Source organism: Salmo salar, chromosome ssa17 (assembly GCF_905237065.1).
Source record: "Salmo salar chromosome ssa17, Ssal_v3.1, whole genome shotgun sequence".
Classification (NCBI taxonomy): domain Eukaryota; kingdom Metazoa; phylum Chordata; class Actinopteri; order Salmoniformes; family Salmonidae; genus Salmo; species Salmo salar.
This window is the reverse complement of record NC_059458.1, coordinates 30,479,284-30,493,392: the sequence shown is the minus strand read 5'-3', so window position 1 is coordinate 30,493,392 and position 14,109 is coordinate 30,479,284. Positions and strand designations below refer to the sequence as shown.

At 45.8% G+C, this 14,109-nt stretch overlaps 1 protein-coding gene across 4 annotated transcripts in view; it reads left to right on the top strand.

Annotated features, from left to right (window-relative positions):
* The window catches only part of LOC106573853 (trafficking kinesin-binding protein 2-like), a 48,621-nt gene that overhangs the window by 28,105 nt on the left and 6,407 nt on the right, over positions 1-14,109 (top strand). For all 4 annotated transcript variants that reach the window (XM_045699373.1, XM_045699372.1, XM_045699374.1 and 1 more), the window contains 11 exons: positions 1,996-2,072; positions 2,169-2,285; positions 2,363-2,572; positions 3,222-3,300; positions 3,445-3,575; positions 3,655-3,729; positions 5,703-5,840; positions 9,591-9,670; positions 9,783-9,953; positions 10,168-10,472; positions 11,521-11,715. In XM_045699373.1, the coding sequence (XP_045555329.1) occupies positions 1,996-2,072; positions 2,169-2,285; positions 2,363-2,572; positions 3,222-3,300; positions 3,445-3,575; positions 3,655-3,729; positions 5,703-5,840; positions 9,591-9,670; positions 9,783-9,953; positions 10,168-10,472; positions 11,521-11,715 (1,578 nt within the window). The remainder of the gene's footprint in view (positions 1-1,995; positions 2,073-2,168; positions 2,286-2,362; positions 2,573-3,221; positions 3,301-3,444; positions 3,576-3,654; positions 3,730-5,702; positions 5,841-9,590; positions 9,671-9,782; positions 9,954-10,167; positions 10,473-11,520; positions 11,716-14,109) is intronic.

Here is a 14,109-nt window from a genome sequence, read left to right as displayed (position 1 = left end):
ATGGGCGGGGGCTTCAGTCCTCCAGTAGGCCCAGACGGTGCTCTCAAACCTGGATTAGACTAGGCTGAGTGGCCCCCTGGAGCTCTGGAGTCTCTCTCTTGCTATACCGTAGGACAGCAGACACTCACAAACTAAGTCTACTGCCACTAGTGGGCTTGTACTGGCATCTAGTAGTGTGTGGATGCATAGCTTGTAGTGTCTTAGGCTGTTTCACAGGAAAGTTGGTGTGCTTGCATGGAGGCACATGCATTAACATAGTCTGTGTCTTTGTGCATGAACGTGTTGCTTATTTTGGTGTGTGTGTGTGTACAGTATACATGTACAGTTGGGCAAAAAAGTGTTTAGTCAGCCACCAATTGTGCAAGTTCTCCCACTTAAAGATGAGAGAGGCCTGTAATTTTCATCGTAGGTACACGTCAACTATGACAGACAAAATTAGAAAAAGAAATCCAGAAAATCACATTGTAGGATTTTTTATGAATTCATTTGCAAATTATGGGTGGAAAATAAGTATTTGGTCACCTACAAACAAGCAAGATTTCTGGCTCTCACAGACCTGTAACTTCTTCTTTAAGAGGCTCCTCTGTCCTCAACTCGTTACCTGTATTAATGGCACCTGTTTGAACTTGTTATCAGTATAAAAGACACCTGCCCACAACCTCAAACAGTCACACTCCAAACTCCACTATGGCCAAGACCAAAGAGCTGTCAAAGGACACCAGAAACAAAATTGTAGACCTGCACCAGGCTGGGAAGACTGAATCTGCCATAGGTAAGCAGCTTGGTTTGAAGAAATCAACTGTGGGAGCAATTATTAGGAAATGGAAGACATACAAGACCACTGATAATCTCCCTCGATCTGGGGCTCCACGCAAGATCTCACCCCGTGGGGTCAAAATGATCACAAGAACGGTGAGCAAAAATCCCAGAACCACACGGGGGGACCTAGTGAATGACCTGCAGAGAGCTGGGACCAAAGTAACAAAGCCTACCATCAGTAACACACTACGCCGCCAGGGACGCAAATCCTGCAGTGCCAGACGTGTCCCCCTGCTTAAGCCAGTACATGTCCAGGCCCGTCTGAAGTTTGCTAGAGAGCATTTGGATGATCCAGAAGAGGATTGGGAGAATGTCATATGGTCAGATGAAACCAAAATATAACTTTTTGGTAAAAACTCAACTCGTCGTGTTTGGAGGACGAAGAATGTTGCATCCAAAGAACACCATACCTACTGTGCAGCATGGGGGTGGAAACATCACGCTTTGGGGCTGTTTTTCTGCAAAGGGACCAGGACGACTGATCCGTGTAAAGGAAAGAATGAATGGGGCCATGTATCGTGAGATTTTGAGTGAAAACCTCCTTCCATCAGCAAGGGCATTGAAGATGAAACGTGGCTGGGTCTTTCAGCATGACAATGATCCCAAACACACCGCCCGGGCAACGAAGGAGTGGCTTCGTAAGAAGCATTTCAAGGTCCTGGAGTGGCCTAGCCAGTCTCCAGATCTCAACCCCATAGAAAATCTTTGGAGGGAGTTGAAAGTCCGTGTTGCCCAGCGACAGCCCCAAAACATCACTGCTCTAGAGGAGATCTGCATGGAGTAATGGGCCAAAATACCAGCAACAGTGTGTGAAAACCTTGTGAAGACTTACAGAAAACATTTGACCTGTGTCATTGCCAACAAAGGGTATATAACAAAGTATTGAGAAACTTTTGTTATTGACCAAATACTTATTTTCCACCATAATTTGCAAATAAATTCATAAAAAATCCTACAATGTGATTTTTCTGTTATTTTATTTTTTTTCATTTTGTCTGTCATAGTTGAAGTGTACCTTACAGGCCTCTCATCTTTTTAAGTGGGAGAACTTGCACAATTGGTGGCTGACTAAATACTTTTTTGCCCCACTGTATGTGCGTGTATGCTGGCGTGTTTTCTTGTTCCCCTGCTAAAATTCAATTGTCTCTCTCGTTCTCTCGTTCTCTCTCTCTCCAGTCCTCAGTGCTGATAGGGTGGAGCAGATGACCAAGACCTACAATGACATTGAGGTTGTCACACATCTATTGGCTGAGGTGGGCTCTCATTGACACATGGCGGTGATTAGTTGTCATTGATGATTGTGGCCGCGTGATTGGTGGACTAACTGTTGCATGTATCATTGGTTGCAGCGGGACCGAGACTTGGAGCTGGCCGCTCGGATTGGTCAGTCTCTGCTTCAGAGGAACCACCTGCTCCAGGAACGCAATGAGTCTGTGGAGGAACAGCTAGCACAGGCCCTGGACCAGGTAACACACACACACACACACACACACACACACACTACTGTGTGTACACACACACACACACCGTCTGACCCCCCCAGGTGCACCAGCTACAACATGAGCTGGGGAAAAAGGATGAGTTGCTGAGGATGGTGGCCAGCGCTTCGGAGGAGAGTGAGACTGATTCCAGCTGCTCAACGCCGCTGCACCCCCGCCAACCCCTAGCGCCAGCTGTGGCCCTCAGCCAGCTGGAGGCCCTGCAGGGGAAAATGTCTGATCTGGAAGAGGAGAACCTGGCCCTACGCTCTGAGGTATAGCTGACATGACACCCCATTTCCTAGAGTTCACTACCTTTGACCAGGACCCATAGGGTTAAGGTTAGGATAAATGGTAGGGTGATCTGATCCCAGATCTGTGGTCCGTGCCAATTCTACTTCGACTGTGCACTTTCTGCGGTCCAGGATTTTTAACGCTTCATAGTGGGCCCCTCACACCTTACTCTAACCTCTGTACCTCTGGTCCGACCAGGCCCTTCATCTGATAGTTCCTAACACCTCACTGTAAACCCTCTGGTCCGACCAGGCCCGTCATCTGATAGTTCCTAACACCTCACTGTAAACCCTGTGGTCCGACCAGGCCCGTCACCTGATAGTTCCTAACACCTCACTGTAAACCCTGTGGTCCGACCAGGCCCGTCACCTGATAGTTCCTAACACCTCACTGTAAACCCTCTGGTCCGACCAGGCCCGTCACCTGATAGTTCCTAACACCTCACTGTAAACCCTCTGGTCCGACCAGGCCCGTCACCTGATAGTTCCTAACACCTCACTGTAAACCCTCTGGTCCGACCAGGCCCGTCACCTGATAGTTCCTAACACCTCACTGTAAACCCTCTGGTCCGACCAGGCCCGTCACCTGATAGTTCCTAACACCTCACTGTAAACCCTCTGGTCCGACCAGGCCTGTCATCTGAAGACGGAGACCATCACCTACGAGGAGAAAGAACAACAGCTGGTCAGCGACTGTGTCAAGGAGCTACGTGAGTCACATGCACTCAAACGCACAATCTCTCTCTCACACACACACACACACACACACAAAGGCATGAATCAGGTCAATTAACAAGTAATTAGGTTATTGATCTCTAAGGATTAAAGAGCTGTGTGGGTGTGGGTTGGTTCAGGCGAGTCCAACAATCAGATGGTGAACCTGACAGAGGAGCTGTCCCATAAGAATGAAGAGGTGATGAGACACCAGGAGGAGATTTCCCAGCTCCTCTCCCAGATAGTAGAGCTCCAACACCGCGTCAAAGAGGTGAGGGGAGAGGAAGGGGAGGAAGAGCACAGTTTGAAGCGTATGTTGTAGTAATAGTACTAATGAAGTGTGTTTCCAGTTGGCCCTGGAGAAAGAGGAGCTGAGGATTCACCTACAGGCCTCGAAAGATGCCCAGAGATCACTCACTGCAGAGGTGAGTTGTCTAGCAATGAACAGTTCAATGAACTCTCTGACTCCATAGAAGTGCCTTAAGGTGTGCCCTTTTCCGAACAACATTTCATAACTCTCCAACATCATTTGCACCACAGCTATATGTCAGAGCAGAACTGCACCTGATAAGCAGTATGATATGGCCCAGAGTTGTAGTATTTAAAATATTATCTTGGGTTTTGTCTGTTATGTTGACACAAGCAGTGAATTTGTGTTCAAGGTTATTAGCTGCATCAAGGTTTAAGTTAAGGTGTTTATTACTGATGAATGAGTATGTGTGGAATACGGTCATGGAGTGTGGGTATTTAACTGTTGTGTAACTGAACCAGCTAGCAAAGGGTTAACTATGTTGTTGTGTAGCTGAACCAGCTAGCAGAGGGTTAACTATGTTGTGTAACTGAACCAGCTAGCAGAGGGTTAACTATGTTGTTGTGTAGCTGAACCAGCTAGCAGAGTGTTAACTATGTTGTGTTGTTGTATAGCTGAACCTTAGCAGAGGGTTCACTATGTTGTTGTATAGCTGAACCTTAGCAGAGGGTTAACTATGTTGTTGTGTAGCTAAATCAGCTAGCAGAGGGTTAACTATGTTGTGTTGTTGTATAGCTGAACCAGCTAGAAGAGGGTTAACTGTGTTGTGTAGCTGAACCAGCTAGCAGAGGGTTAACTGTGTTGTTGTATAGCTGAACCAGCTAGCAGAGGGTTAACTATTGTTGTATAGCTGAACCAGCTAGCAGAGGGTTAACTGTTAACCACGCATTTGCAGAAACACAGAGGACACAAAAATGTCCACTGCACTATGTTGTGTTGTTGTGTAGGTTAACTAGCTAGCAGAGGGTTAACTATGTTGTTGTGTAGCTGAACCAGCTAGCAGAGGGTTAACTATGTTGTTGTGTAGCTGAACCAGCAGCAGAGGGTTAACTATGTTGTTGTGTAGCTGAACCAGCTAGCAGAGGGTTAACTATGTTGTTGTGTAGCTGAACCAGCAGCAGAGGGTTAACTATGTTGTTGTGTAGCTGAACCAGCTAGCAGAGGGTTAACTATGTTGTTGTGTAGCTGAACTAGCTAGCAGAGGGTTAACTATGTTGTGTAGCTGAACTAGCTAGCAGAGGGTTAAATATGTTGTGTTGTTGTGTAGCTGAACTAGCTAGCAGAGGGTTAACTATGTTGTGTAGGTTTGCATTGGATGCATCTCATTCCACCGCATGTATGTCACACTTCCACATCTGAGGTGAAAGGTGACAGTGCTAGAGCGGTGTTTGTCAGACCATGAGACATCCTGAAAATCGGTCTTGTCACAGAATGATCTGTAGCGTCCGACCGGTTTGGCCTACAAAACTATTACGACCCCTCTATGGAAAGATGAGACTACTCTCACTAACACGATAGTGTTCTTTGTTTTGCTCTATGATCCCCCACAAGCGTCTCAGTACAGTCGATCTGCCAACTTCTGCCTGTAGTGTCTGAACAGTCTGGGCTACACACTAATTTGACCCTCTGTGGAACACCTACACTACCGGTCAAATGTTTTAGAACACTTACTCATTCAAGGATTTTATTTATTTTTACTATTTTCTACATTGTAGAATAATAGTGAAGACAAACTATGAAATAATACATAACCAAAAAAAAGTGTTAAACAAATCAAAATATATTTTATAGATTCTTCAAATAGCCACCCTTTACCTTGACAGCTTTGCACACTCTTGGCATTCTCTCAACCAGTTTCAACTAGAATGCTTTTCCAACAGTCTTGAAGGAGTTCCCACATATGCTGAGCACTTTTTGGCTGCTTTTCCTTCACTCCGCGGTCCGACTCATCCCAAACCATCTCAATTTGGTTGAGGTCGGGGGATTGTGGAAGCCAGGTCAAATAGCCCTTACACAGCCTGGAGGTGTGTTGTGTCATTACCACCAGCTGGTGGAGGGTTAACTATGTTGTGTTGTTGTGTTGTATAGCTGAATGAGCTAGCGGACCGTAATGTAGAGTGTGTGGGGATGCTACATGAGTCTCAGGAAGAGATCAAGGAGCTGCGCAGTAAGAACACTCCGTCTGCAGGAATGAGACGACACCTGCCCTACGGACTCTTCCCCATGGTGAGAGAGATATACCTGCTGTAATGTGTGTGTGTGTGTGTGTGTGTGTGTGTGTGTGTGAGGGATGTAACGATTCACCAAAACACAGCAGTCCCCGATTCAAATGTTTAAGATACAAGTGCTTCGGTCCGCGGAATCCAACCGAACCAAATGTAGCATGCATCGGTCAGAAAATCTATTCAAAGTGAAAAAGACGCTGGTTCACTAATATCTTTTGCTCATATTATATTCTTTCTACCTTCAGAAAATACCTCTCATATTTTGTGACAACTGATGTGTCCTCTCCATTCAGTGTTGAACTGCATGTAACTGTGTTGACCGTCATTGATCTACAAGTCATTTTGCAATGTCGAACAACCCCAGGCAATATCATTAGTCTAGTCAAACTGCGCACTGTGCCCAGCTTCACGTGCTGATCAACTCGAGGTAACATGTATTTCCACGTAACACGCTAAGGGTGATGAAACAACATTCATTTTCTATGGAGTGAAGTGGGTGGGGGGGGGACCGTTGGGTGATGCGAGCATGGTCGAGGAAGCATGAACAGGGCGGTACTAAAAATGGGGAAAGCTGAACTTTTTGCAAATACTCTGCGACATCGTGGCGCTATTGACCAATCTAGGCTCACTATAGCTTCCAACCCCTAGTGGATTGGCTATTGATACCTAGCAACCTGGCCTGCTTTCTAGCACACACATGAGCTATCCAAGTTATTATGTTATGTGGAAGTTGGGCAGGAGGCTGTATTGAATTAGTGGAACCTCAGGTCTGCCGGTTTTTACTAGCAGAAGATACTTTTCGCAGCAGGTTAGGAGAATTAGATTAAGGTTAGGAAAAGGGTTAGCTAAAATTGTCTCCAACGCAAACATATCTAGCAACAACCAGGCCTGCCTTGAGAAGCCATGGATCACAGGATTCATCCACACCAAGCTAAAGGCTAGAGCTGCCGCTTTCAAGGAGCTGGACACTAATCCGGACGCTTATAAGAAATCCCGCTATGCGCTAAGACGAACCATCAAACAGGCAAAGTGTCAATACAGGACTAAGATTGAATCCTACTACACCGGCTCTGGATGTGGCAGGACTTGAAAACTATTACGTACTACAAAGGGAAACCCAGCTGCGAGCTGCCCAGTGATGCGAGGCTACCAGACAAGCTAAATGCCTTTTATGGTCGCTTTGCGGCAAGCAACACTGAGAGCACCAGCTGTTCCGGAGGACTGTGTAATCATGCTCTCTGTAGCCGATGTGTGCAAGACCTTTAAACAGGTCAACATTCACAAAGCCGCGGGGCCAGACGGATTACCAGGACGTGTACTCAAAGCATGCGCGGACTAACTGCCAAGTGTCTTCACTGACATTTTCAACCTCTCCCTGGCCAAGTCTGTAATACCTACATTTTTCAAACAGACCACCATAGTCCCTGTGCCCAAGAACACTAAGGTAACCTGCCTAAATGACTACCGCCCCGTAGCACACACGCCGGTAACCATGAAGTGCTTTGAAAGGCTGGTCATGGCTCACATGAACACCATCATGCCAGAAACCCTAGACCCACTCTAATTCGCATACCGCCCCAACAGATCCACAGATGACGCAATCTCAATCCCACTGCCCTTTCCCACCTGGACAAAAGGAACACCCATGTGAGAATGCTGTTCCTTGACTACAGCTCAATGTTCAACACCATAGGGCCCACAAAGCTCATCACTAGGTTAAGAACCCTGGGACTAAACATCTCCTTCTGCAACTGGATCCTGGACTTCCTGACGGCCGCCCCCAGATGGTAAGGGTAGGTAACAACACATCTGCCAACACTGGGGCCCCTCAGGGGTGCGTGCTTAGTCCCCTCCTGTACTCCCTGTTCACCCTCAACTGCATGGCCAAGCACGACTCCAACACATCATTAAGTTTACTGACGACGCAGCAGTGGTAGGCCTGATCACCGATAACGATGAGACAGCCTATAGGGAGGAGGTCAGAGACCTGGCAGTGTGGTGCCAGGACAACAACCTCTCTCTCAATGTGAGCAAGACAAAGGAGTTGATTGTGGACTACAGGAAATGGAGGGCCAAACAGGCCCCCATTTAACATCGAAGGGACTGAAGTGGAGCAGGTTTAGAGCTTCAAGTTCCTTCGTGTCCACATCACCAACAAACTGTCATGGTCCAAACACACCAAGACAGTTGTGAAGATGGCACGAGAACACCTTTTCCCACTCAGGAAACTAAAAAGATTTGGCATGGGTCCCCAGATCCTCAAAGACTGCTGAACAACTAATCAAATGGCCACTCAGACTATCTCCATTGACCCCCCCCTCCCCCCTTTGTTTTTACACTGCTGCTACTCGCTGTTTATTATCTATGCATAGTCACTTTACAAATTACCTTGGCTATCCTGTACCTCTGCACATTGACTGTACCGGTACCCCCTGTATATAGCCTCCACATTGACTCTGTACCGGTACCCCCTGTATATAGCCTCCTCATTGACTCTGTACCGGTACCCCCTGTATAGAGCCTCCACATTGACTCGGTACCGGTACCCCCTGTATATAGCCTCCACATTGACTCGGTACCGGTACCCCTTGTAAATAGCCTCCACATTGACTCTGTACCGGTACCCCCTGTATAGAGCCTCCACATTGACTCGGTACCGGTACCCCCTGTATATAGCCCCCACATTGACTCGGTACCGGTACCCCCTGTTTATAGCCTCGTTATTGTTATGTAAATGTATTGTTACTTTTTGATACGATTTTTTTTTTTTTTTTTACTGTAGTTTATTTAGTAATTATTTTCTTATCTATTTCTTGAACTGCATTGTTGGTTAAGGGCTTGTAAGTAAACATTTCATGGTAAGGTCTACACATGTTGTATTCGCCGCATGTGACAAATACAATTTCATTTGGTTTCCGCTAATGTGATGTCGCGTGAGGTAGGCGGCCTGTTACTTTAGTTTTGGCAGTTTTGCTTTAAACAATCAGTGTATATGGTCATTTTTAGATATACAGGGTAAAGTTGATAATTTAATAATAAGGAAAGCAAATCATTTCTGCGAGGTGCACTGCGTGGTCGAAGCGAGGGGAGAACACGCAATAAAAAAATGTAAACGGGTGAAATTCAAAGTTGTGCCATATATTCATTGGCTATGTCATAGTTAATTTGTAAACAATAAATATTGCTACATTACTACCTCAAACACTTAAGCTGCAAATACATCAAGTTAATCAGTGGGTGATGGGGATTTCAGAACCAAAGTGGGGGGAGAAAAAACAGGCTACATTGCCCACCTAATCTGATAGTGGTCATGGGGTGGTAGATGCCTAGTCTCCTTTATGGCTCAGATCAGGTGCCTAAATGACATACATAATTTACACACAGACACAGAAGTCAGCTCAGACAGGTCCAGCTCAGACAGGTCCAGCTCAGAGAGGCCCAGCTCATGAGCTCCATCAGCAGCAGATTTTTATATAGAATGGAAAATGAATGTGTTTATGCAGCAAATGTTAGTGCATCAATTCATTCTCTAATTAAACTCAATCATTTCAAACTAAAACGTATCCTTCCTGTATCATATTGGAGCCCATGTATCTAGGTACCTATCAAATTATCTTTAAAGGGTAAGATGCACGTCCCTTGTGTGTGAATATGTGTATGTCAATCCTATTTATGTGTGAATATGTGTGCGTGTGCCCAATAGTGTGTGTGTGTGTGTACCTATTAATGAGTGTAAATGACTGTGTCTCAGGACTCCCTGGCAGCAGAGATTGAGGGCACCATGAGGAGAGAGCTGAGTGTCGAGGACGAGGTGGCTTTCCAGGACCAAAAGTCAGTATAGAACACACACACACACACACACACACACACACACACACACAGAGAGAGAAGATTAAAAGCAGAAGCTCTCTTCCTCTCCTTCTCCCTCTCTCCCCATCCCCAGAGTTTCCCAGAAGAGGGTGTTTCAGACTGTACGCGTGGTCAACGAGTCGGTAGAGCGAGCTGCGGCGATGGCCACGCCCCCTATCCCCGGCTCGGGAGGCAGCTGCCTGGTGATGACGGCCCAGCCCTTCCTGTCCGCACAGGGATTCGACCAATCACACGGCGGCGCCAAGTGAGTTACCCAGGTTGATGCTGATTGTTAGACCTGCAGTCTAAAGGACCTGCATTGACTGTAGTGGATTCGTTGAGTCAGTGTCAACAATATGTGAGAGAATTTAGCATAATATTTTATATGATTTAATTCAAACTTATTTCAGTGAATTTAGAGCCTACAGAGGAGTACATTTGGGTAAGCATGTGTTTGTGTTGCGTGTCTGTCTTTGTAGTAGGGAGGAGGTCCCGCTCGGCAAGCCTGGTGCACCAGGAGGAAATGACCTCGTGTCGGCGCTGCACCGCCTCTCCCTGCGGCGGCAGAATTTCCTGTGCGAGCGGCAGTTCTTCCAGGCAGAACGCGATAAGAAGCTGGAGGCCCTGGCCGGGGGAGCAGAATCAGATGTGGAGGGGAGTGGCTACAGCTCTCCAATGAGCAGCGTCATGTCATCCTTCACCAACCTATCAGAGTTCTCGGTCTCGTCCAGCTGTTTTAAGACCTTCCTGCCTGAGAAGCTGCAGATTGTCAAGCCCATGGAGGGTAAGGATACGTTCATGCTTTAAGTGTAGTCATGATAATGGACGCGTTCCAGGCTGTGCGATAAGCAGCCCCGCTGCACAAATTAACCAGTGATTGAATGCCACATCCTCTACATTGCAGTCAGGCATCAGATTTCAATATGTTAGGCTGCGTTTAGACAGGCATCCTAAATCTGATTTTTTTTGTCACGATTTTATCAGAGGTGATTGGTCAAAAGACCAATATCTGATGTGATTGGACAAAAGACGAATTGGGCTGCCTGTCTAAACGCAGCCTTAGAGATGTGGTTACTGAATGTAGGTGGCCTGGAATGCAGCCAATAGCTATAATATCTATCCAGGAGTTATTCCTGACCCAATAGCTATAATATCTATCCAGGAGTTATTCCTGACCCAATAGCTATAATATCTATCCAGGAGTTATTCCTGACCCAATAGCTATAATATCTATCCAGGAGTTATTCCTGACCCAATAGCTATGATATCTATCCAGGAGTTATTCCTGACCCAATAGCTATGATATCTATCCAGGAGTTATTCCTGACCCAATAGCTATGATATCTATCCAGGAGTTATTCCTGACCCAATAGCTATGATATCTATCCAGGAGTTATTCCTGACCCAATAGCTATGATATCTATCCAGGAGTTATTCCTGACCCAATAGCTATGATATCTATCCAGGAGTTATTCCTGACCCAATAGCTATGATATCTATCCAGGAGTTATTCCTGACCCAATAGCTATGATATCTATCCAGGAGTTATTCCTGACCCAATAGCTATGATGTCAATATTATCATATCTGTATACTGGTACTCTTGTAATTAGGATATTAATTAGGAGTTTTAGTTTAGTTGTGATGTTACACATTGATCCCTGACCTCTAACCTTTGACCTCTCTAGGCTCCCTGAGACCAGAGTTTAAACCCACTTGGTCACATTATGATATCTGTCAACTGTAACACTCCTAATTGTCATCTGTGAATATTAGACTGTGAGTAACGCATTTGACGCCTGACCCCTAACCTTTAACCTCTGACCCCTCTAGGCTCTCTGACTCTGCACCACTGGCAGCAGCTGGCCAAGCCCCACCTGGGCACCATCCTGGACCCCCACCCGGGCGTGGTCACCAAGGGCTTTCGGCCCCTCCCCCATGATGCTCTCGCCGACGCCGTCTACCGCCTCACCGACCTGGAGGAAGACGAAGAGGGAGGCGACGAAGAACAGACATATGACATGAGAGGTACTTTTATTCACTATGTACATTTCACAATTGATAAATATACATACATACAGTTGAAGTCGTAAGTTTACATACACTTAGGTTGGAATCATTAAAAATCGTTTTTCAACCACTCCACAAATTTCTTGTTAACAAACTATAGTTTTGGCAAGTTAGGACATCTACTTTGCGCATGACACAAGTCATTATTCCAACAATTGTTTACAGACAGATTATTTCACTTATAATTCACTGTATCACAATTCTAGTGGAATTGAACTGTTTGGCCATAATGACCATCGTTATGTTTGGAGGAAAAAGGGTGAGGCTTGCAAACCCGCAGAACACCATCCCAACCATGAAGCACGGGGGTGGCAGCATCATGTTGTGGGGGTGTTTCGCTGCAAGACGGACTGGTGCACTTCACAAAATAGATGGCATCATGAGGGAGGAAAATTATGTGGATATATTGAAGCAACATCTCAAGACATCAGTCAGGAAGTTAAAGCTTGGTCGCAAATGGGTCTTCCAAATGGACAATGACCCCAAGCATACTTCCAAAGTTATGGCTTAAGGACAACAGTCAAGGTATTGGGAGTGGCCATGACAAAGCCCTGACCTCAATCCCATAGAAAATTTGTGGTCAGAACTGAAAAAGCGTGTGCAAGCAGGGAGGCCTACAAAACTAACTCAGTTAAACCAGCTCTGTCAGGAGCAATGGGCCAAAATTCACCCAACTTATTGTGGGAAGCTTGTGGAAGGCTACCCGAAACCCAAATTAAACAATTTAAAGGCAATGCTACAAAATACTAATTGAGTCTATGTAAACTTCTGACCCACTGGGAATGTGATGAAAGAAATAAAAGCTGAAATAAATAATTCTCTCTACTCTTATTCTGACATTTCAAATTCTTAAAATAAGGTGGTGATCCTAACTGACCTAAGACAGGGAATTCTTACTAGGACTAAATGTCAGGAATTGTGAAACTGAGTTTAAATGTATTTGATTAAGGTGTACAGTCGTAGCCAAAAGTTTTGAGAATGACACAAATATACATTTTCACAAAGTCTGCTGCCTCAGTTTGTATGATGGCAATTTGCATATACTCCAGAATGTTATGAAGAGTGATCAGATGAATTGCAATTAATTGCAAAGTCCCTCTTTGCCACGCAAATGAACTGAATCCCCCAAAAATATTTCCACTGCATTTCAGCGCTGCCACAAAAGGACCAGCTCATGTCAGTGATTTTCTCATTAACACAGGTGTGAGTGTTGACGAGGACAAGGCTAGAGATCACTCTGTCATGCTGACTGAGTTCAAATAATAGACTGGAAGCTTCAAAAGGAGGGTGGTGCTTGGAATCATTGTTCTTCCTCTATCAACCATGGTTACGTGCAAGGAAACACGTGCCATCATCATTGCTTTGCACAAGAAGGGCTTCACAGGCAAGGATATTGCTGCCAGGAAGATTGCACCTAAATCAACCATTTATCGGATCATCAAGGAGAGCGGTTCAATTGTTGTGAAGAAGGCTTCAGGGCGCCCAAGAAAGTGCCAGGACCGTCTCCTAAAGTTGATTCAGCTGCGGGATCGGGGCACCACCAGTACAGAGCTTGCTCAGGAATGGCAGCAGGCAGGTGTGAGTGCATCTGCACACACAGTGAGGCGAAGACTTTTGGAGGATGGCCTGGTGTCAAGAAGGGCAGCAAAGAAGCCACGTCTCTCCAGGAAAAACATCAGGGACAGACTGATATTCTGCAAAAGGTACAGGGATTGGACTGCTGAGGACTGGGGTAAAGTCATTTTCTCTGATGAATCCCCTTTCCGATTGTTTGGGACATCCGGAAAAAAGCTTGTCCGGAGAAGACAAGGTGAGCGCTACCATCAGTCCTGTGTCATGACAACAGTAAAGCATCCTGAGACCATTCATGTGTGGTTGTTTCTCAGTCAAGAGAGTGGGCTCACTCACAATTTTGCCTAAGAATACAGCCATGAATAAAGAATGGTACCAACACATCCTCCGAGAGCAACTTCTCCCAACCATCCAGGAACAGTTTGGTAACGAACAATGCCTTTTCCAGCATGATGGAGCACCTTGCCATAAGGCAAAAGTGATAACTAAGTGGCTCGGGGAATAAAACATCTATATTTTGGGTCCATGGCCAGGAAACTCCCCAGACCTTAATCCCATTGAGAACTTTTGGTCAATCCTCAAGAGGTGGGTAGACAAACAAAAACCCACAAATTCTGACAAACTCCAAGCATTGATTATGCAAGAATGGGCTGCCATCAGTCAGGATGTGGCCCAGAAGTTAATTGACAGCATGCCAGGGCGGATTGCAGAGGTCTTGAAAAAGAAGGGTCAACACTGAAAAGATTGACTCTTTGCATCAACTTCATGTAATCTTCAATA